We start from the raw sequence: 21,775 nt of genomic DNA on the forward strand, positions 1-21,775 counted from the left end.
CATCATGAAATACCTGGTATGGGCTTCAGCTTTCCGTTCTGCCGACGTGCTACACGAATTCTGGTGGTGATGAAATAAATGCGCTGACTCGTAAAGTTGCATATCGTTGAAGCTCTGAATGTTCGTATTCGTGCATTCTTTGTTTTGCAATTCGCTTTTGATTCTTGATCTTGTGTCCCGGCGTCGTCATCACAACTCACAACAAATACAAACTGATCGATCAGGTGCTGCTGGACGCTTCAAATTTGCATCAGAATAACAACCATTCTTGCTGACCGGTGCTGCCTTTTGAGGGCTCCGTCTTTGGCCGTTAAATCGCATATGGGCTCACCGGCCGAGAACAAACTCCGGCGGCGGCAGGTATTTATTCATCCACTGTCCCAAAAGCAACACCGGAGTTCAAGCACGCCGCCGCAAAAAGTTGCAAGTTGAGCGCTGCAATCCGGCACGCTCGCCTCTATAAATACCGGATAAGACGCACCGGCTAGCTTCATCCAGCCATCTCCTCCAGTTCCGAAGTGCAGTAGTGCAGCCAACATGGCGAACAAGCACTTGTCACTGGTCCTGTTCATCGTCCTTCTTGGCGTGTCGTCCAACTCGGCACTCGGTCAAGTCCTGTTTCAGGTAAGATTTTTGTCTCTGAACGTGTAAGCACGCTCTTTGAATCGTCAGTCGTCTGTCCTGATAATGGTTTGCACTGAGTCTGAGTTCTTGCGACCTTCCACCAGGGCTTCAACTGGGAGTCGTGGAAGCAGAACGGAGGGTGGTACAACTTCCTGATGGGCAAGGTGGAGGACATCGCCGCCGCCGGAATCACGCACGTCTGGCTCCCTCCGCCGTCGCACTCTCTCGCCGAGCAAGGTCCTCTCCTTTACTCTGTTTTGACTCCTACCACTTCATCACTACACTATGGCAGTATAGCATGCGTGTGTTAACCCGTGACAGCACGCCTCCATCGCGTGGGTACGTTCAGGCTACCTGCCGGGTCGCCTGTACGACCTGGACGCGTCCAGGTACGGCAACGAGGCGCAGCTCAGGTCCCTGATCGAGGCGTTCCACGACAAGGGCGTCAAGGTCATCGCCGACATCGTCATCAACCACCGCACGGCGGAGCACCAGGACGGCCGCGGCATCTACTGCCTCTTCGAGGGCGGCACGCCCGACTCCCGCCTAGACTGGAGCGCCCACATGATCTGCAGCGACGACAGGACGTACTCCGACGGCACAGGCAACCCCGACACCGGCGCGGACTTCGGCGGTGCCCCGGACATCGACCACCTCAACCCGCGCGTCCAGCGGGAGCTCGTCGGCTGGCTCAACTGGCTGAAGACGGACATCGGCTTCGACGCGTGGCGCCTCGACTTCGCCAAGGGTTACTCTGCCGACGTCGCCAAGATCTACATCGACAACACCAAGCCCAGCTTCGCCGTCGCCGAGATATGGACCTCGCTGGCGTATGGCGGCGATGGCAAGCCTTACTACGACCAGAGCGCGCACCGGCAGGAGCTGGTGAACTGGGTGGACCGTGTGGGCAGGTCCGGCCCAGCCACGACGTTCGACTTCACCACCAAGGGCATCCTCAACGTCGCCGTCGAAGGTGAGCTGTGGCGGCTGCGCGGCGCTGACGGCAAGGCACCTGGCATGATCGGGCGGTGGCCGGCCAAGGCCGTTACCTTCGTCGACAACCACGACACCGGCTCGACGCAGCACATGTGGCCTTTCCCGTCCGACAAGGTCATGCAGGGCTACGCTTACATCCTCACGCACCCTGGGAACCCATGCATCGTGAGTCATACCTCTCTGTTCTAAGCTTTAAATTGCCCTGCATGCTCGTGATCAACTGAAGAAATTTGTGATCTTTTTCCCATGCCAGTTCTATGATCATTTCTTCGATTGGGGCCTGAAGAACGAGATCGCGCACCTGGTCTCGATCAGGAACCGCCACAGGATCCACCCGGACAGCGAGCTGCGCATCATCGAGTCCGACGCCGACCTTTACCTCGCTGAGATCGACGGCAAGGTCATCGTGAAGATCGGACCAAGGATCGATTGTGAGCACCTCATCCCCGAAGGATTCCAGGTCGTGGCGCACGGCGATGGCTACGCCGTCTGGGAGAAAATCTGAGCCCTACGGGCTCCGGCACGAAGAGTCTTAGCAGATTTTAGCATGCAATTTTTCTTAGCTTATGCGGGATGAATACAACCTGTGTCCGAGCTGAACTCTGAAAACTGTCCGTGTAGTGAAGTTTGAGTACTTCATCCGTAAACAAGTCAGGATGAAGGAGATACATTTATATGATTTGAGGAATAATGACGTAAAATAAAATTTTCACTAGATATGAATGGTTCTTCTTTGTACTACAATTTATAGCGCATAGTTCCGTCCTAAGCATGGAGTGGTCAATGAAGTTCAACCATTCGGCCTGGACTCGATGTCCCAGACCAGACCTACAATTTCGTTGGGCCAAACTCCGAGACCGGCCAGCCTCTGGACTTGGCTTTTTGGAACGAGAAAAACTGGAATTTCTTTTCAGTGATATTCGGGAAAAGTCTATCTAAGCTCATGAGTTTGATTTTACGGCCGTATAACACCTTGATGAAAGAAAATGTATATTCAATCTCTCACCTTACAAAACTAGGTCTATCAACCTCGTATGGTAGTTTTGAAAGTGGTTTTGTCACCATGTAATTGACGTGGATGCAAGGTTACGTTGATTGTTTTAAAATGTTTTAAATAGTGGGGAGTACATTTTTGTTACTTTTTTTCTCCTTTATATTTTCCCCCTTAGTCATTAACATAAAATAACCCTCGTTATGTAAAAAGAAATAAAAAGTATCAGCCACATCATCGCCACGTGGCAACACCTATTATAAAAAGAAAGTGAAAAAAAGGAATATGAGAAGAAAATGTTAGGTAAAAAACAAAACAAATTTATAGCTTTTTTTTGTGGCAACCATGTCCGCTATCACGGTTGTATTGACCCGGTTCTGCAATGTTGGGCTCTTGGATGGACTTTTTGCTTCCTAAGGGGTTATGAGGCCATGGGACTTTTTTACAATAGTTTCCTTTCTTTTGGCCCAAATACTTAAATTGGCGAGTGAATTTATTCATAAGAGTTTGGCACACTTATTGTTTTTGTGCATATATAAATTAGAGGTAGGTCTTCTTATAATTCTAAAAAAAAACGAAGCACATTACGCTACCTGAGACTGACCAATTAAGGCATGCCAGCAATCCCTTTATCTTTTTGCATGATTTCACCCAGTAGGCCTTTCGGTCGAAGTTGTTCTGATATTACAAAAAAAATAGAAATTAAATATATTCAATATCCGGTGAATGTTCACTAGTAAGCTAACTGGTGAACGATTCCCATTTTAATGTCGCCCCTCGAAGCTGCAAAATTGGAGTGAAAATGTAAAACTTAGAATGAAGGAATAGCCATTTTCGTCCATCATTTTTTCCGCGAGTCAAACCATCTTTTCTCAAACTCATCCCTCACCTATTAAACTAGTCATATCAATTCTCAAACTTTTCATTTGGGCTTAATTTTGTCTTAATCCTATGTTAAACGCCACATGGCTTGCTAAGTCAGCGATGAATCACTAGGATTTTAATATGGCCGTGTGCCTACATGCAAAATGTTCATTATACCCCTCATTTTACCCTGCACATGTTCAGCCCGCACTGAACCCATCTTCACAGAGCACATCCTGGAGTTGTGACCCGTGCTTTAGCAATGTCTACATTTATTTTTACTACCAATCTTCGACGATTTAGTGCTTGGTTTCGGTTCTGAAGAGTCCTTCCTCCTATTTTTCTTTGGCCAACCTGTGTCATCTTCTTCACTCTAAAAGGTAGCGGCCTGGCTTGTGCTCTACTAGTTGTAGGACATGTTCATGTCTTACTGTATTGCTCAATAGAGAAACACATATTTATGTAGTTGTTGTTTGGCTCATCTGACATCTTAAACAAGCAGGCCTAATAGAGAAACTAGGAGGTAAAAGAGACAATCTGTGTGTGATGACTCAATTAAGGGCACCAATCGCTGAATAGGCACAGCAACATGCACATCACATTAGATCAGGGACAAAATTGAGGCAAACATATAGTTGAAGGACCAGACCGGCCGGTTTGATAGGTGAGGGACAAATTTAAGCTTGGGGAAAGTTGAGGACCAAAATAGCTATGCCGCCAACTTATAAACCGATAATTCTCCAGTCTAGAATTTGAAATAAGGTCCTGAAATTTTAACTAAAAGTCTTGAGTTTCTAAGTTGGAAACTTGACTAGTTAGGCCTCGCAATAAAAAATCTGATAATTAGGCTTCACTATTGATTTACAGTGCTACTAATTGGCTGAACCCTTTTGGATCACCCGGTCGACATGACAAGGGAGGGAGGGCCACCAGCCGACCTGACAACAAGTCAACAACACCTATGCATGTTGCGTGCACATCCAAACATCTTTAAGCTCACCGACCTCCACGACGACGAGGACGCGAAAAGCACCGCCGTGTTACCTCTCAGATTAGGTGGGCCGACCTAAGCTGCTCATAGAAAATTGGGGTCAACTCCTCCAGGTCGATCTTAACCGTACATGTTGGCTCCCCCGTGCCACCGCGACGACCTCTGAACTTTCTAATGTGGAGCCGTAGTTGGCGAGTGGCCAAAGTCATCGGCGTGTAGTGCTAGCGTTCAGTTCGCTAGAGGCAAGTTGGCAACCAAAGTGGTAAACTGGCAGTGGAGACAGGCTAGGCAAGAAACCACTGGTTTTCAGTACACACTAGCAGATAATCATCGGCTAAAATTCAAAATTAAATAACATACGCGATCATATTTACCAAAATAGATAATATATAGTCGTATTTATAATTTTAACATCCGTATTCAATACCCTATTTACCAAAAAAAACTGATTTTCGGTACACCGTACGTTGAAAAAACACGGATCCGACCATATTCGGCACACGAGATACCAAATATAGCACTGTAGCCCATATTTAGCACCTCATATGCTGAAAATCAAGTGCATTCGGCACACGAGCTGTCGAATATGACACTGTAGTCCATATTCATCATTTCATATACCGAAAATCAGATGTATTCGGTACATGAGGTGCTGAAATTGTGTCATATCGTGTGTTAAATATGGCACGTACCGGTACATGAGGTTCCCGGCATAAAATGACAGCATCCAAGCACCTGCAACCGACATAGACTATATTCGGCATACGAGGTGCCGAATACGGCACTGTAGCCCATATTCCGTACCTCATGTGATGAATATAGCAGAGATTGTGTTTTTTCGACGTACAATGTACCGAAAGTCAGTTTTCGGTAAATGATGTGCCGAATACGGATGTTAAAATTGTAAATACGATGATATATTGTCTATTTCGGCAAATACGATCACGTAAGTTGTCTAATTTTAAATTTTGGGTTAGGTAATCGTGCGAATTTTTTTATACGAACATATTTTTTATATATAAATCAAACGTACACACGTATTCACACATGTACATATTACACACTCGTGTAACTACATTTTAACATATATCTAGATTATAGATATATCCTCATATAACTTTAATCTAGTATAAAACCGACATCATACCACCCTGAAACATCAGTGCGGATCATCAAAGAGCTTTGACCTAGTGCCCGTACGCCACTTTATCGCGACACCGACGCCACGTCGTCGCGGAGCCACACCACCCACCATGGCGCCGAGGCTGGAGCGTGGCGGATTCCAGCTCCCCAACTCCGAGCAGGAGAACTCGCTCTTCCTCCGCGCGCTCATCTCTGTCGTGTCCGGGGACACCGTCGTACCCAGGTTGGACTCCGAGGAGGCGCCGGCCGTCGCCGCTCCAGCTCCGGCGTCGTCCGCTGCGTGCGCCAGGTGCGGCGTGGATGGGTGCCCCTGCTGCGAGTTCCTCGCCGCGGACGCCGCGGCGACGACCGACTCGAGCAGCGACAGCGACGATGGAGAGTACTCAGCGAGCAGTGTAACGGGAGGCGTGGGCAAGAGGAGGAGGATGGCGAGAGTGAGCAAGTACAGGGGCGTGCGGCGGCGGAGATCCGCGACCCGCACCGCGCTGTGCGCAAGTGGCTCCGGCACGTTCGACACGGCCGAGGAGGCCGCGCGCGCCTACGACGTCGCCGCGGTCGCGTTCCGGGGCCAGCGTGCCACGCTCAACTTCCCACCTGCCGCGGCGTCGGCATCTTCTTGGGCGCCAAGCTCAACTTCCCACCTGCCGCAGCCGTTGCCCGAGAGCCTCCACGAGAACTGCGGGTCAAACGCAGCGTCGCCGGTGCACGTGGCCCAGGTGCCGGCCGGGCAGTAGGGAAGGACGGTGGCGAAGGACCAGGAGATCTGGGATGGGCTGCACGAGATCATGATGCTAGATGACGGCAGCTTCTTGTCCATGCCATGATCCTGCAGCTTCTTCTTTTTCTTTGTTTTAATCATATCCATGAATTTCCATTTCATTGTGATTGAAAAACAAGTTGAGCAATATATTCTACTAGATTATACATCCTTTTGGTGAATGTAATGTAAGAACTTTTTTTTTAAGAGAAACCGGAAAGCATTTCATATATGCATATAAATGATTACATATCATTCCTAACAAAAAACTCCTGGGGATCAAAACAACTAAAAAAAGGCCTTGCAAGGAAGATGCTGATTCCCTTCTCCCAGTCGCCTTCATCGCCGGCAATCGGAGGAGCAGCTTGACGGACCACCATAGGCAAGAGACCACGCCGAGCATGCAGCTGAAGCCGATTCCCACCTCGATGAAGCAGATTTGCAGCTTTTGATGCACCATCTGTTACCACGTCGAACAAATCGCTGCTAAAACGTTGAACGCACGTACCTTGCATGTCGGCCACTGGCTGCAACATCATCAAAAGACAGATCCAACCACAACATGGCTCCACTGACCGCTGGCTTGTCGGAGGAGGCCTAGAAACTTTGCCCGACGCCGTCGAACCAAAATTCAACGGCCCAACCACACAAACGCAACATCAACAGGGACTAAGAAATCCCCCAACCGCGACTTCTACCAAACAACTATTAACACAAACCACCCCAAAACCGTCGCCAGGAAGCACACCTAAGCCGGCGACCTCACCGGAGAACAGTTTGGGCACCAAAAACCCACCAGAGAACCAACAAGGAGAAAAATTTGTGCTTATTCTCTCATCAATGCACTCATATTTAGCCTTAAGCTTTTCATACTCCTTATTTAGCTAATTGAATTTACCTAATAATTATTCATAATTAGAAATAAATGTAGCATAAATGTCTTTAAGTTCATTGAATTTCATAAACCATTTTGATCGTTTCTCTAAGGCTCTTTGTTGCTCATTAGTCAAATCAAGAAGTTCTTCATGGGAGGGTGAATTCTCACCGGATTCATCATCACTTACATCATTTTTCATACCTTTTGCCATAAGATATTTGTGTGATGACTTACGCGATTATGACTTACGTGATGATGATCTTGAGAAAGAGACTCTCTTGGAGGAGTGGATGGTGAGGCTCTCATCATTTTAGATTGAATCTTCATATTCACTCACCCATCTTCTCGTGCTTGCAAATGTTTTGCTTCTTCCTCTTATCTCTCTCTTGTTCTTGGTTTTCTTCTCTTTCTTGATATGATCGATTGTTTTGACCAAGTCTTTCAAAGAGATCGGATGATCAATCTTAGTATTGATTCTCTTGATGTTCTTTTCCACTTGTGACATGAGTTTGGTCATCTTAGGATCAATTTCTTTATCACTTGATATGCTTTGATCATCCTCTTCATAGCTCTCTTCATCTTAATCACTATCATCTTCGTTTTAGGTTGACTCTTACTCTTACCTGCTCATCCTTGCCTTCATGTGTTGATATTGAGTTTGCTTACTTATGAGTGCAAGGTTCTTGGTGTCAGATGAGATAGAAGCTTCAACCCCCTATGTTCATGCTCATCTCATAGGCGGTGACCTTGTCGAGAACTTGGTTTAAAGTCAACTTGTTCATGTCATAGTTGTCGTAGATGATGGAGACAATTAGCTTGTACTTCAGAAGAAGAGCTTGAAGCATTGTTCTCATCATTTAATCATCTTCAATTGGTAGCTCATTTATCTCATTAACAAGAATATTCAAACGTAGGTACATATCATTAGCATTTTCATAAGGTAGTTGTTTGATGTCATTGAGATTAGTAACAAGCACATAATATTTCTCATTACACATATCATTTGTGCCTTCATGCATTCCCAAGAGACTATTCCAAATATCATGTTCATCGATGAGAGAATAAGTACGATTAAATGCACCAATATTTAAAGATGATAAAAAGGATACTCTTTGTTAATCCATCTAATTATCTTTCTTTGTTTGTGATGCATTGCCTCATCTCTTCCATCTAACTCTCCAAACATTTGAACATTTGGCTTGAAAATAACAAGTCATGAGAATTTTTCATCAGGGGAAATTAATGTCATCAAAATATGCAGCGCTATGAGTATTCATCCCAACCCCGGACATCACAACTCTAAGTGGCTAAACCTATCAAGAACATGAGGCTCTGATACTAATTGTGAGGAACGATACGTCCTAAGAGAGAGGTGAATTAGGACCCTTAGAAACTAATGACTCCAAAAACTTTACAAGATAAACTTATCTTAATTTCTATTTAAATGTACTTTAGGGATATCTAGTATGTCTACTCTACCACTCAAGAGGATTGTAACCTACTCTAGCAAGGTAAATTGCAAGTATTTAAATACAGAAACGTAAATAAGGTAGAGAGACAAACTCGGCACAGTGGATTTTTATTATGTGGTATCGATGGCACACAAGCCACCCCTAGTCCATGTTGGAGCTCCACAAAGGATATGTTTCCGATCACGAAGTCTCTTCTGATCATGGCTCTTGAGATACCAAGTCATCAAGGCAAGACATCAAGCATGATGAGCTACCAAGCCACTAAGGTGAGATCTCACCACTAACATTTCTTCTGGTCACTTGTGCGCTATCTTCATTTAGGAGCTTTAGTCGCAAAGACAAGAGCCTTTACGTCCCCATATAATCTTCCTGCCGTCACTCTACACAAAGTTGGAGGGTCAACAAGTTACCAAGTCATCAAGACTCTAAGACGCTGACGTACATATCAGTACACAGTTGTATCACTCCTTGATCCACTCTTTAGGTTGCAGATCCTAGCAACACTTCTCTTTAGGCCTATAAACTATAATCACTCTCTAATGGTGTATTTAATCACCTTGAATGAACACTTTTAGCATTTTGATGGCTTAGATGTCTTCTCAAGTGTGTATGAGGTTCTCTGGACTCCAGTACCTTAAATGACCGAGTGGGTGAGTATTTATAGCCACAAACCTGCCAACTGTGAACACTGGATAATCCAGCGTTAACACAAGTACTAACACCAAAACATTCAGTGAGTACAACAGAAGAAACTAGCCATTGGAACCCACTCAGATGTTCCGGTGTGGTGTTCACTTCATCGCCGGACCTTCCGGCGTATATACTTGAGCCTGATCGTCACTTCTCTTCTTCTCTGCAAAAAATGCTCCAGTGTGTTGAACTCCTGAGCACCAGACCATCCGATGCGTTGATGTTTGATCTTCAACACTTGGAACCGTCTCTGCAAGAAATAGTCTGATGCATATTCTTCTGTGTGTTCGAATCAATTGCCGGACCTTCCGATGTGTTGCTCTTCTTCTGCCCGAAAGCAAAACATTCTGGTGCTGCTCAGTGCCTAGCACCAGACCATCTGGTGAGGCATTCCTCACCCTCTTTCAGAATTGCTCCACTGTGTTTATTGAGGTATCATCGGACGCTCCGGTGAGTGCAATCTTCATTGAGCTCCACTGACAGAGTATTCCTCATGCATATACTTGTTCAGCACTAGACCATCCAATGATGTCATTTTCTCTGGGTCTTCTCTAATTCAATCAAACTTTGTCCCGGTTGCGATGATTTCTTCATGTATTGCATTCATAAGACCTACTAATATATATTTTTGACAAATATGTTAGTCTCAATGACTATATTATCATTAATCACCAAAATCATAATCATGATCTAATAGGGTCATTTTCGCTATATCACGTCAGATCTTGTGTTTGTAGGCTAAGATAAAATATTTTAAGTATATATTTTTAAAATAAAATAGAAATAAAATGGCTCACACAAACACCCTAGATACCCACAGCTTCAGTTCCACAAATTTCTAGAGCTAGAAATACCCAGCTCTAAAAAATTTTGGAGCTGGAACTCTGCCAAACCGACCCTAAATATGCATGTCATTTTAGAAATTATTCTAGAAAACCCAAATATCCTTCCAAAATCCCAAATTCAAGTCCTTTGAATTTTCCAAGCCATGATACTTTGCAAAAAAGCACCTCACATCTCCAAAAATAGCAAACCAACCTTGTCAAGGACCTATGCAAATATCAAATATCTGTGAAAGGCCAAAATACAAATCTTTCACATTTCCAATAAAAAAAATTGGTCAGAAATCCATACACCACAATTAACCTCCAAAGCTCCACAAACTATAAGCTTACCACATGACAAATTACCAAAATACCCTCAAGTGCCACCTAATCGGTTTAGGTGTCACTTAACCAAGTCATCAAGCCATGCAAGGTGACACCAAGCATGCTATGTGTCACATTGCTTAGAATGTAAGCCATGCAAAATTAAGCCAAATGTGTTATTGTATAATAGGAAAACAAGTACATTTTCATCTATAAATAGAAAGGAAGGGTCACCATGATAACCTTAATATCATTTGCACAAGGGGAAGCCAAGGTGAACTCTCTCCACACATCTCTTTCTTCTCTCTTGATCAAGCTCATGGCTATTGTTAGGGCTATGCCATCAAGGAGATCAAGGGCAAGGGTGAAGAAAGTGTCATCAAGAGCATCAAACATCATCATCCTAGAAGCAAGGTGTGTTCTAGAGCTAGTAGACGTTTTTTTTTTCATACGAGAATGAATGAACAAGCAAACTAGCATATGTAGGTCCTTTTCAAGAAAATTGCTTGTTTATACTAGCATGCATAAAATTTTTGTGACATCTAGGACAACATGTTCATCTTAATCATCACATGCTAACAACTAAAAGGGAGAGGATGAGCATATAGCAAGATGTAGCATCACCATAAGGACCACAACTAAATGCATTCGGTTTTAACATGGAGAGTAGCATCTAGGTGAGGATCTTTCTCAGTTCTTGATCAAGATCATCATAGCAAGCATATATGCTTCAAAGATTAGGGCTCTCAGCTAGGGTTTTCCTCAATATGTGTATATGTGATAGCTAGATTGTGTATTCCATAACATCATAGCATCGACTAGCCTAATCAAGCATCTCAAAGCATCACATGCATCATTAGGCATCAAATGAGTGATAAACATGGGAATTAGCCAAAGGGGCGGAGCTAGGATAGATAGAACCAAACCAAGGGAGCCAAGCTCCACGACAACAATGACCACTAGCGTATTGTCGGAGTCGAGGAGGACATCGGCAGGTGGCAGCTGCAAGGCCCTATGGCAGAGCACCACCACCACCTGAGCCAAGGAGAAGAGGAGGAATACGATGCAAAGGAAGGGCACCGATGGTAGAGGAGTTCCATAAGAGCTCGCCAACCACTACCAAGGCTTTGAAGATGGCCAATGGTCGGTGGTTAGCCGAACTAGAGTTTAAATCCTAGGTCACCCAATCGGTCGCACCAGAGGCTAATCCAAGCTGCAACAGGCATCGACGAGGTCGCCTAGACGGAGCGACACATAGAAGCTGAGGCACGAGCGTGAGCGCAAGGAAGAGGAGGCGGGCTCGGAGGAGGGCCAGGCTAGGTGGGCTGGGCCAAAGGAAAGAGAGAAGAGGCCAGGTGGGCCGAGGCCGAGAGAGGAGGAAGGGTCGGGCCATGCTGGGCCAGGGCTAGGCTTGGGCCTAGATGGGTTGAGCCACAATGGGCCTTTAGGCTGGAATTTGGTCCATCCTTAAAATTCCCTTCTACCTATTATTTCCAACCAGACTATTTTTATTCTAGAAAGCAATTTAAGTCTGAATGATGATGATAAAGATAATGTTATAATCTCATGGGCACTGCCGCAACGGTGGATAAATGCAGCCAAGTTTTTATCAGCCGCCCAGCCACATCGATCAGGAGCGCAGGCGCAACCACGCACGCGGCTCACCGGCAGTGCTCACCGATCACCGCACGCAGCACGCTGAAGGACTGAATCTGCTCCGGCGCACAGGTCCTTGCCTCCTGGGCAATTTTCTGCAGAACAAATAATCACTGCTGCAAACTGTTTGTTGAATTCACAGATTCTGAAATTCTCCAGGCCGGGCGTCAACATCTAGTATATACAGCAAAAAAGAATTAGCCGCAAGAAAAGTAAATATTGTACCCAATTTTGACAGATTAATGTGGCCCCGGACCTGCCCATCTTATCAACCACTGAAGCAATGAACGCCTCTAACTCCATATCCTGAGCTTTCTATTCAACACCAGCCTACGCCCCCCAAAAATACAGCAGCAAAGAAGGGTCCTTGCAGCCTGTAGTTTGGCCGGCAAACAACATCGCCACCGGAGAGGGTGACGGCGGCAGTCATGGCGTCCACTGTAGCAGCAGCCAATAGCCATGGAAGGGTCCTAAATACCTGTATCACCTCCTCCAGACCACTTACAGCTTGGAGCAGACGCACGGTCGCCATGCCTGCACACCATGTGCAGTCACCAAGAGCTCGAGTTGTAGTCCGAGCTAGCACCGAGCGTGCGACCTGGTTGCCTGGACTGGACCCACCTCCTCATCTCAACGGCACGTCGGTTATCTGACACTCTTTGCCAGTGTTTTCTGCAGGTGATGTTGGTCAGTTGACGGATTGTCTGGCATCTCTGGTTGCAGGCTACCTGGTGACTTCGGCTTCGATCCCTTGGGGCTCGGAGAGGAACCGGCAAGCTTGAAGTGGTACGTTCAGGCCGAGCTCGTGCACTGCCGGTTTGCCATGGCAGGGGTTGCCGGCATCCTTGTAACTGACGTAAGTTGCTCACATTCCTGTCCATTCCTGTCAAGTGTACTCTGTTGAGCATTAGTCCTCAAAACCATAGCATCAAAAATTCGTATTTCGAAACTAGGTGGAAAGCTGTCTGAAATAATACCGCCATCAGCACAAACAATGAAACTAATGCACAAAGCACAATTACACCAAACCAATCAAACAAACCAAGAATGCAAAAAAAATTGCACTAGTTATTGTGTTCTAATTGCCGCGAATCTCTGTAGCTGCTCCGTGTATCAGGAATCCGCGACCTACCAGTGTGGTTTGAAGCAGGTGCAACAAAATTTGACTTCGCCAACACCACATCACTCTTCTTTGTTCAGCTTCTCTTGATGGGGTAATTCAGCATACAACTAAAACATTTCATCAGTGGTAAAAGAAAGTTTCAATGCTCATAAATTTAAAATGGGATAGAATACTTCATGGAAAACAAGACTGACCTGTTTTCTATTATAATTCTGACCCCCGACAGATTCGCTGAAACCAAGAGGTACATGGACTTCATCAATCCAGGATCACAAGCAGAGGAAGGGACATTCATAGGGCTAGAGGCTGCACTTGCAGGTTTACAACCAGGGTAAGTGCCGAAACATAATTTACCTGACAAGTCTTTGCTTTAGCTACAATCATTACAATTTCCAAATTTCGACAGCTACCCTGGGGGTCCACTGTTTAATCCACTAGGACTGGCAAAAGATATAGAGAATGCGCATGAAGAGAAGCTGAAAGAAATCAAGAATGGTAGCTTCACTTTCTCTAAGTACAATTTGCCTGCAAGATAAATCTATACTATGGTAATACTTAAAGTTTGCTAACGTGATATTTGACTGACACAGGGAGGTTGGCAATGGTAGCTATGCTTGGTTTCATTGTGCAAGCATCCGTGACTCATGTTGGCCCCATCGACAATCTTTTGACACACCTTTCAGATCCATTCAACAAAAATATCATCCATGCACTCTCCTCTCCCTGAGAACTATCTGTCTGCAGAACTTTGTTTCTTCACTGTCAAATGCTACAGCACAAAAAGGTCACAGTGTTTTCTAACAGGAAGTGCCCATTTTTAGCACTCCTCTTTGCAAAGTTTTCAATCATGAAAACTAAGTACGCAACTATTTTTTTGTGCATGGGGGTAGGAGGTCAGGTCAGATGAAAAAGTCTTCAAAGGCAAACAATCTGTATCCGTAGCTTATGGGAAAAAAAATAAGGCGTCTGTTTCTGGCAATTAATCCTAGTGCTCGGTACATTTGCATGCCTTTTCTTTTCTTGGTTGAAAATTTTCAGGTACAAGCATGCCATAAACAGATTTTACAAAAAGGTGCAAATAATATAAAGGGACATAAATGTTATAGTTGCACTGAGCTTATACTTGACCACGAATGCAGCATTCCGAGTCACTTCTTTCGTATTAACTAAGTCAGAAAATCTTGCTCAATATAGATACAAAGATAAACCTATGCCTGAAAAATGTATAGCAGAAAGTGTTGACTTGTACTGTACATATATGAGTTGAACAAAGTAAAACCACCACATCTACCATTCATTCTTATCAACTAGCTTGATCCCCCAGCTCATATCTTCACAATGTCTTATATGCGGAACAAGATTTCCCGTACCAGTTCCCCTCCTAGCTTTGCAATCATAGAAAGGTGGAGCGTGAAAGCACGGTTCCATGGACATAACTTGATGGCAAGGTGGATTAGGCGCGGTGCTGTTTTCAGGCTTGAACATAAGCCACGTCTTCAAACCACTCAGACCCTGGGCAACGTACCCAAAAGTTGACCATGCACTTGTTACCATAACATCAGATAAGCTTAACAGATAAATCTCTGCCCATGCTTTCATGTTATGCATTTTCTTGTCTGAATTCTGATGCTCCTCGTGACTTGGCTGGTGGAAGCTAATTATCTCACCATTTGTCGTTGGATGTTCCCAGTACATGTTCCTAATCTTTTCGTAGTATCCAGAGTATAAAGAAGTGACCAGAACAACTTTCGATCTGATGTTTCTTGTTGATACAATTGGCCGTTGAGCATTAACTTCCGGCAACAGCTTTTCCTTCAGTGTGCATGCAAGGACCTGATCCAAGACATGCTGAAACGGACAAGTTTCAGTATCAAAGACTCTGATCTGAATACCCAACTTTTCGTCAGCTTTGGCAAGATAAGAATCATAGTACCTTGTAATCAAACCCCAGACAACATTGGTAGGGTGGAACAAGTAACGTCCCAAGTGATGGAAAACAGTATCTTTCTGAGGAAAAAGCCTCATGAGTTCCTCTTGGTATGCTGGGATCAGGAAAAGTGAAGGTACAAAGTAATTATCAGATTTTAAGATGAGCCATGGGATTCTGTGAAGATATTGCTGATTATGTTCACAGAAAAAAAGCTTATCATAGTCATCGTAGTCATGAGCCAGATGAAGATAGAGGAAGGCAGGGTTAGGGCCCTTAAAAGAACCATCAGAACGGATAATTCTAGTTTTCAGCATGTTTCCATAACTCTCACGAGGACCAGTACTGAATTTCTTAAACTGCTTAATAGGAAAATCCGACGGTAATAACCATGATGTTTCAGGGAATGGTTCGCAGAAAAGATCTGCAGTGCTTTTATCTCCATCAACAAGTAAAAATCTGTTTGTAAGGATGGCATAGAGAAATGCTGAGGCAATAGTTAAGATCCTGTTCCCAAGACCACTATAAGATACCCAGACCAAATAGTTACAATCCCTGACCTTAATATCCTGACCAGACTTTAGCTGCTCAGTAGCTTTCTTGTATAATACTGTATGTGGGCCACACTTCTTCTGGAGAACTTCATGTTCCCTTAGTTTTTCCAGAAGGTATGTCGATGGTAAATGGGGTGATTCTTTTCGATACAATACTGACTGGTATCTGCTTAGACATGACTGTTCATCGAAACCAGGATCTAACAGGCCACCAATAAGTTTGTCCTTTTTAACTTTGGAAGACACTGAGGTTCCATGTTCTCCTGAAAACAGCCAGATAATAGTTTTGTATCAGAATTCAGATAGAATAATTTGACTCCAATCTGTAGAGGACAAATGGAAATTTTATTCATTCCTTGATCAGGTTCCATTCATGACAATATACAAGCGAGGTAGTAGAGATTCTCAAAAAAGAGAAAAAATAGTGAGGTAACAATGAATTATTTTCAACTATCACTTCAGTTATCAGTCTAATAAACATAATAGCTAGAATTTCAGATGCTACTCGTTTCTATGGTAAGCAACGCTGTGAATCGTTTTGACTTTTGAATTTCCAGCTGTGTTCTGACAATTATCATAACATATTTTCACTGATAGTTACCATCCCTCATTCCCTCCCCAACAATCGATGCCAGAACCTATCAAGCATATCAGAGCCTAACATTTTGCATCACTCAAGGGTCAAGGCCCAGAAGCTAAATTGCTACATACAGTTGTAGGGGTAAAAAAGGCTTGGTAAGTTCTGCAAAACTTACACTAACTATTCAATAAAGACATCACGGCTGCCATACCAGATGTAACGTCGCCATCAACACAAAATACTCGGGGAATTCAAAATTGGCACCAAATGAAGGTCCTAGAGCAGTGGAACTCCAGATGGAAACTGTCAAACTGACGAACACGCACAAGCACATGTTGTTTTCTTACCCATCGCGCGGTGGGGCATGGTGCAGGTCGCCGCCGCTGGAGAGCCTGGCGGGATCCGAGTCGAGAAATTGGCCCCTCCTCGCCGCAGAGCCTTGGCTGTGTTTGGATAAATTGAGTTTTCTATTTAATTAAGAAAATGGTTATAGCTATTAAATTTTGATTATTGTTTTTAAATAAATTTTTAGCTTTTTAATATATCAAAAGTCACAATAGCTTATCTCAGCCTTTTCTTAGCTTCTAGTTCATTTCAACAACAGTTACTTTCTCAGTCAGCTAAAAGTCAAAAAAGAATTGGGACCAAAAGGCCCTTAGATACCTTAGAGCTTTTTTCAAGAAAAAACATATCCAAAGAGGGCCTTTGTCGGTGGAGCTGCAGCACCTCGGTGTGGCGACAACTTTAGTTAGGCATGGGGTTTCAGCTGTTGATCTCAGTCAGATGATGTCGTGCGTGAGGGAGTGGTTCATGCCTTCTGGGCATGGGCGGTCTCGAATGTACAGTTGTTTTAGGGCATGTTTGTTTTATATTTAATAGTGCTACGATTAACCTTAGTAAGTATGGTTTGTTATAAGAAATATGGTTAATAAATTTTTAGTCATATGTGTAATAAAATTATTAAAAAATAAATATATAGTGTATAGGTCGGAGGGCTAACAGAGTAATTTATTATAATCGTGACAGTCAACTGAATAGTTATCTTAAAATCTACAACCTAACTAAAATTAAAAGTAACAAGATTATACTCAAACTAAATATACGCTTAGTGGTTTATTGAGGATGATTGATGACTGATGAGGCTCGGGCGGTGGGTTGTTTTCCGCTTTTTGAGTTTTTGATGGAGGGACTCGCGGACGTGTTTTCTAGGACCAGTGCAGTTTGTAGCAGGGGTGCACTGCACATGTGTGCTTCAAACAGCCTCGTGGAATAGCTCCGCAGCAAGATGATTCATCGTCGTGTCCCTGCAGATCGACGATACCAAGAGATCTCGATGAGCGCCCAATCTGGCAGCCAAGAGGATTTCATCTCGATAAGCTTATTGCCTCCGTGAGAACTGTGATGATGCCAGCTTGCCATGGCACCGTGAAAAGCTCCATGCCAGCTATATGCATGCGCGCTCTACAGTTCTAATGAGCAACACAATACATTTTCTACCTTGTCCCACTCGTCTCTCTTCTTTCCCCTTCAAAAAACGTACGGTTCATCAGTTTCTTTTCCTTAAAAGATGCTTCACGTTCCTCTTTATGTCACGATGCTTGGTATCCTTGTTCAAACTAAAGCAAATGTGATCTTTGAATATTGTTTAACGTGCTGTAACTGAGATTTGGATCCAATTGAAAGTCCCAAATATCATCAGAAGAATCCCCTTTATCGAGAATTCCAGATCCCAGACCAGATGGTGTCGCTTCTCGTGTCATGTTGCCTGATATATATCCATTGATCAAACTAAAGCAAACATGATCTTTCAACCTAGATACACCAGAATCTGCTTTGAAATTTCAAGCCTAGTGCAACTTTGGATCAGCAAGTTTCAACCCCCAGCTCACGTCCTCGCAGTGCTGGACGTGCGGCACCATTTTCCCGGTGTCCGCTCCACGCTTCAGCTTGCAGTCGTAGACGGGCGGCGAGTGGAAGCACGGCTCCATGGACACGTCCCGGCCGCACGGCGGGTCCGGCACCGTCGTGGTGTTGTCCGGCCTGTACATCACCCACGGGGTCATGCCGCCAAGCCCCTGCGCCACGTACCCAAACGTGGACCAGCCGCTGGTCACCAGCACGTCGCATAGGCTCAGCAGGTACATCTCTGCCCAGGCTTTGGCCTCGTGCGACTTCTTGCCGAATTGCTGGTGCTCGTCGTGGCTCGGCTGGTGCACGCTCACGTCCTCGCCGGTCGCCGTCGCTTGCTCCCAGTACATTCCCTTGATGCGCTCGTAGTACCATGACCGGAGAGAGGTGATCAGCACAGTTTTGGGCTTGGCGGCGCCGGGCATCGGCACGGTGTGTTCTTCCGTGGTGAGAACCTCCGGGAGTAGCTTCTCCTTCCAGACGCACGACGTGATCTGCTGGAGGACATGCGGTGACTTCGCCTGCCAGGAATCGAAGGCGCGCACCTGGATGCCGAGCCGCAGTTCCGCCCGCGCGAGGTACGCGCGGTAGTACCGCGTGACGAGGCCCCAGACGCGGTTGGTCGGGTGGAACAGATACCGCCCCAGGTGATGGAACACGGCGTCGCGCTCCGGGAAGAGCATGTCGAGCTGCTCCTGGAACGCCGTGACCTGCAGGAACAGCCCCGGCGCGACGTACAAGTCGGTCCTCATGACCAGCCACTGGATGTTCGACAGCAGCCGCTGATCGTCGTCGCAGAAGAACATCTTGTCCTCGTCGCCGTAGTCGTGGTCGAGGTGGAGGTACGCGAACGCCGGCAGCTGCGTCGTCGTCGACGGCACGTCGGTACTGAGCACCTTATTCTTCAGCATGTTGCCGTAGCTCTCGGCCGCGTCGATGCTGAAGTTGGTGTAACTCGCCAGGGGGAAGTCCAGCGGGAGCAGCCACGTCGTGCCGGGGAACGGCTCGCAGAACAGCTCGTCCATCTCGTTGCTAGGGTCAATGAGAAGGACGCGGTCGGTGAGCACCGCGTAGAGGAAGGCCGACGCGGCGGCCAGGATGCGGTTGCCGAGGCCGCGGTACGAGATGGAGACCAGGTACTTGCACTCGGGTGAGCGGACGCTCTTGCCGGCCCTCAGCTGCTGGATGGCGCGGTTGTACGCGTCGGTGTTCGGCCCGCACCGTCTCTGGAGCTCTTCGTGTCGTCGCAGCTTCGCGATGAGGTGTGGAGAAGGTTGCCGTGCCGGGTTCCGGCGGTACATGGAGGACTCGTACCGGCTGCGGCATGATTTCTCGTCGAATCCGTCGGGCAAGAGGCCGCCGAGAAGTTTGTCAGGTGGGCTTCTCGCGTACGGGAAGGAGCCGTCGCCGGAACCTGCACGGAGCAAATTGTAAGGTGAATTTGTGTCACGACATGGTCATGTGATGGACTAGACTGCACGTGCAGGGCGTGCGAAACAATAAGACGTGCCTGGTCAAATGGGCCCACATAAGCCCGCCGAGCGGTAATGGAACCCATGATAATTTGGTCGCACATGCATAGCATCCTACATGATGCTGGCCTATTTGGGCCGGTTAGCCCATCTCTGATACGAATCACACCATCAAAAATCCATTCTGCGTTTTAGCGTCTCGCGGCGCAGCAAACAACGATCAGAGAGAACGATGTCAACAAAATGCTACCGCATATCAGTTACATGTGGAAACAATGATATGCAAATCTATTCAACCATGCATCGAACCGGACAGGAGGAAACGAAAACGACGTGTGCTCAGCAGCACCAACGCAAGCGCATGGCTGCGCATGCTACACAGCTGCCTGATGCGTGGGTCGGCGGGAAATAAAAAAAACTGTAAAGATTTGTGCACACACAGTTTATCTTAATTATTTATCTCTCTGATATGATATTCATCTATCCTCTAGTTTTATTTATTTCTTTTATAATTTTTCATCTATTTTTTTAATACATACCTTAACGTAAATAAATAGTTTTAATAAGTTAGTGTGTGGTTGGACATGTGAAAATTTCACTTCCGCGGGTCGGCATGTGACCTACATTTTCAGAGAAACGCAGTGGCACTGCAAGTCTGAACAGAGCCGGGAATCTCCGGAACAGCGAGGCATTCTGTGAGCCTGCCAGACAGTGGCTAGAGTGGGAAGAGCAGCGGGACTCACCTCGGCGTAGCTGGGCCTTGGCGGCCGCGATCCAGACCGCCGGCGCGCCGGGGCCGCCGGCAAAGACGAGGACGACGACCGGCAGCACGGTCATGACGAAGGCGACGAGCACGACGTTGACCACCGTGCTCCACCGCTTCTCGGCCAGGGCCAGCCTCTTCTTCCGCGGCACGGGCGAGTACTGCTCCGGAGCCCCCTCGGCCTGATCCGGCCAGCTGTGGCGTGCCATCGCGGCCTGCGCCGCTGGGACCTCATGCTCTGTCCCTTGCGCCGCGCTCTCGGCGGCGCCGAACACCTTGGGTTTGCGCTGCTGCATTTCCGCGGCTGGCCGGCCTAGGTAAACTAGCTAGGGCTCGGGTCGATGCCTTAAGTTGCGCCGCGAATCCACTAGCGAGTTCGGAATTGAAAACTACAGCTTCGTCGGATTGGACGCTGCGCATTTGATAGTCACCAGGCTTCACTCCTCGAAGATTAGTATATTGTTTTAGTCGATCGATACGTATAGGATTTGGAACTAATCGTAAGCTGTACTCCTGGGTGCTGCACTGTTGCCACTGGCAACTGACTATATTAGTAGTATTCATCGTCGTACGTAGAGCTAACCAGTTGACTAGCGGGGCCATTAATTTTGATCGACTAGCCCTTCTGGTGGGTATCGAGGTGGCCTTTTGACTCGTGGATGTTGGCTATTGTGGAAAACTTGGTAGATGAACTGAAATCTAAACATTTTTTACAGCACAGCAACAAATGGGCAGGGTAATACCGCAACGCTCTGCAGATTTGCTAGAGTTACCCATAATGAAAAAAGGAATCCAAGGTCCTTTTTACAAATTTGCTAGGAGACTTTTTCACTGAAAGAAAAGAGTTTACTACTTCATCTGTTCTTAAATAGATGTAATGCGTATAGTTAAATTTTATAAACTTTAACCACTAATATACACAAAATCATTAGGATTTGGTACATTTAAATGATAGTAATAAATTTGTCATGAAAAATACTTTGATATTATCTAATTTTTATCAAATTTTACCGATAGTTAGTTATCAAAAGTAATGATTAAATGTACTTATTAGAGATCATGTCGATGTTCTAAACGACAAGTAAAAGAGAACGGAGATAGTACCAGACAAATAGGGGGGAACAACCAAAAACCTTGCAATATTGACCAACACATTCATCAAAAACTGAAACTTCCACAGCAGCTTCTTGGATTTGTTCAAGCATCTTGATTGATTCCACCATCTTCATCATCAGTTAG

General features: G+C 45.8%; 4 protein-coding genes and 1 pseudogene across 4 annotated transcripts; 3 read left to right on the forward strand and 2 right to left on the reverse strand.

The window, feature by feature from the left end:
• Positions 1 to 537: 537 nt before the first annotated feature.
• Positions 538 to 2,125, forward strand: LOC133921152 (alpha-amylase). Its single transcript, XM_062365921.1, has 4 exons — positions 538 to 624; positions 729 to 861; positions 974 to 1,785; positions 1,874 to 2,125. The coding sequence occupies exons 1-4, from the start codon at positions 538 to 540 to the stop codon at positions 2,123 to 2,125; spliced, it is 1,284 nt and encodes a 427-aa protein (XP_062221905.1).
• Positions 2,126 to 5,642: 3,517 nt separating this feature from the next.
• LOC133921155 (ethylene-responsive transcription factor ERF109-like) lies at positions 5,643 to 6,564 on the forward strand (annotated as a pseudogene).
• Positions 6,565 to 12,489: 5,925 nt separating this feature from the next.
• On the forward strand, positions 12,490 to 14,311 carry LOC133921153 (photosystem I chlorophyll a/b-binding protein 5, chloroplastic-like). The gene is made up of 6 exons (XM_062365922.1): positions 12,490 to 12,849; positions 12,933 to 13,065; positions 13,311 to 13,423; positions 13,559 to 13,663; positions 13,739 to 13,827; positions 13,923 to 14,311. The coding sequence occupies exons 1-6, from the start codon at positions 12,638 to 12,640 to the stop codon at positions 14,057 to 14,059; spliced, it is 789 nt and encodes a 262-aa protein (XP_062221906.1). The 5' UTR covers positions 12,490 to 12,637; the 3' UTR covers positions 14,060 to 14,311.
• Positions 14,312 to 14,473: 162 nt separating this feature from the next.
• Positions 14,474 to 17,812, reverse strand: LOC133920790 (galactoside 2-alpha-L-fucosyltransferase-like). Its single transcript, XM_062365369.1, has 3 exons — positions 17,715 to 17,812; positions 16,743 to 16,836; positions 14,474 to 16,074 (listed from the first exon to the last, which is right to left on the reverse strand). The coding sequence occupies exons 1-3, from the start codon at positions 17,810 to 17,812 to the stop codon at positions 14,620 to 14,622; spliced, it is 1,647 nt and encodes a 548-aa protein (XP_062221353.1). The 3' UTR covers positions 14,474 to 14,619.
• A 331-nt stretch (positions 17,813 to 18,143) lies between these two features.
• On the reverse strand, positions 18,144 to 20,834 carry LOC133920355 (galactoside 2-alpha-L-fucosyltransferase-like). The gene is made up of 2 exons (XM_062364971.1): positions 20,517 to 20,834; positions 18,144 to 19,715 (listed from the first exon to the last, which is right to left on the reverse strand). Exons 1-2 carry the CDS (start codon positions 20,830 to 20,832, stop codon positions 18,241 to 18,243), a joined length of 1,791 nt encoding a protein of 596 aa, XP_062220955.1. The 5' UTR covers positions 20,833 to 20,834; the 3' UTR covers positions 18,144 to 18,240.
• Positions 20,835 to 21,775: the final 941 nt, after the last annotated feature.

This window comes from Phragmites australis, chromosome 6, assembly GCF_958298935.1.
Source record: "Phragmites australis chromosome 6, lpPhrAust1.1, whole genome shotgun sequence".
In the NCBI taxonomy this organism is placed as follows: domain Eukaryota; kingdom Viridiplantae; phylum Streptophyta; class Magnoliopsida; order Poales; family Poaceae; genus Phragmites; species Phragmites australis.

What these genes read in the sequence shown, in the direction of transcription:
- LOC133921152 (XM_062365921.1), top strand. Translation starts at nt 538, where the DNA reads ATGGCGAACAAGCACTTGTCACTGGTCCTGTTCATCGTCCTTCTTGGC. An exon ending in TCGGTCAAGTCCTGTTTCAG is followed by an intron (nt 625 to 728) that starts GTAAGATTTTTG and finishes ACCTTCCACCAG; the next exon opens with GGCTTCAACTGGGAGTCGTG. An exon ending in ACCCTGGGAACCCATGCATC is followed by an intron (nt 1,786 to 1,873) that starts GTGAGTCATACC and finishes TTCCCATGCCAG; the next exon opens with TTCTATGATCATTTCTTCGA.
- LOC133921153 (XM_062365922.1), top strand. Translation starts at nt 12,638, where the DNA reads ATGGCGTCCACTGTAGCAGCAGCCAATAGCCATGGAAGGGTCCTAAAT. An exon ending in CCTCCTCATCTCAACGGCAC is followed by an intron (nt 12,850 to 12,932) that starts GTCGGTTATCTG and finishes CTCTGGTTGCAG; the next exon opens with GCTACCTGGTGACTTCGGCT. An exon ending in GCTGAAAGAAATCAAGAATG is followed by an intron (nt 13,828 to 13,922) that starts GTAGCTTCACTT and finishes TGACTGACACAG; the next exon opens with GGAGGTTGGCAATGGTAGCT.
- LOC133920790 (XM_062365369.1), bottom strand. Translation starts at nt 17,812, where the DNA reads ATGGCAAGCTGGCATCATCACAGTTCTCACGGAGGCAATAAGCTTATC. An exon ending in GCGCTCATCGAGATCTCTTG is followed by an intron (nt 16,837 to 17,714) that starts GTATCGTCGATC and finishes ATCCAAACACAG; the next exon opens with CCAAGGCTCTGCGGCGAGGA. An exon ending in ACCATGCCCCACCGCGCGAT is followed by an intron (nt 16,075 to 16,742) that starts GGGTAAGAAAAC and finishes CTGTTTTCAGGA; the next exon opens with GAACATGGAACCTCAGTGTC.
- LOC133920355 (XM_062364971.1), bottom strand. Translation starts at nt 20,832, where the DNA reads ATGCAGCAGCGCAAACCCAAGGTGTTCGGCGCCGCCGAGAGCGCGGCG. An exon ending in CAAGGCCCAGCTACGCCGAG is followed by an intron (nt 19,716 to 20,516) that starts GTGAGTCCCGCT and finishes TGCTCCGTGCAG; the next exon opens with GTTCCGGCGACGGCTCCTTC.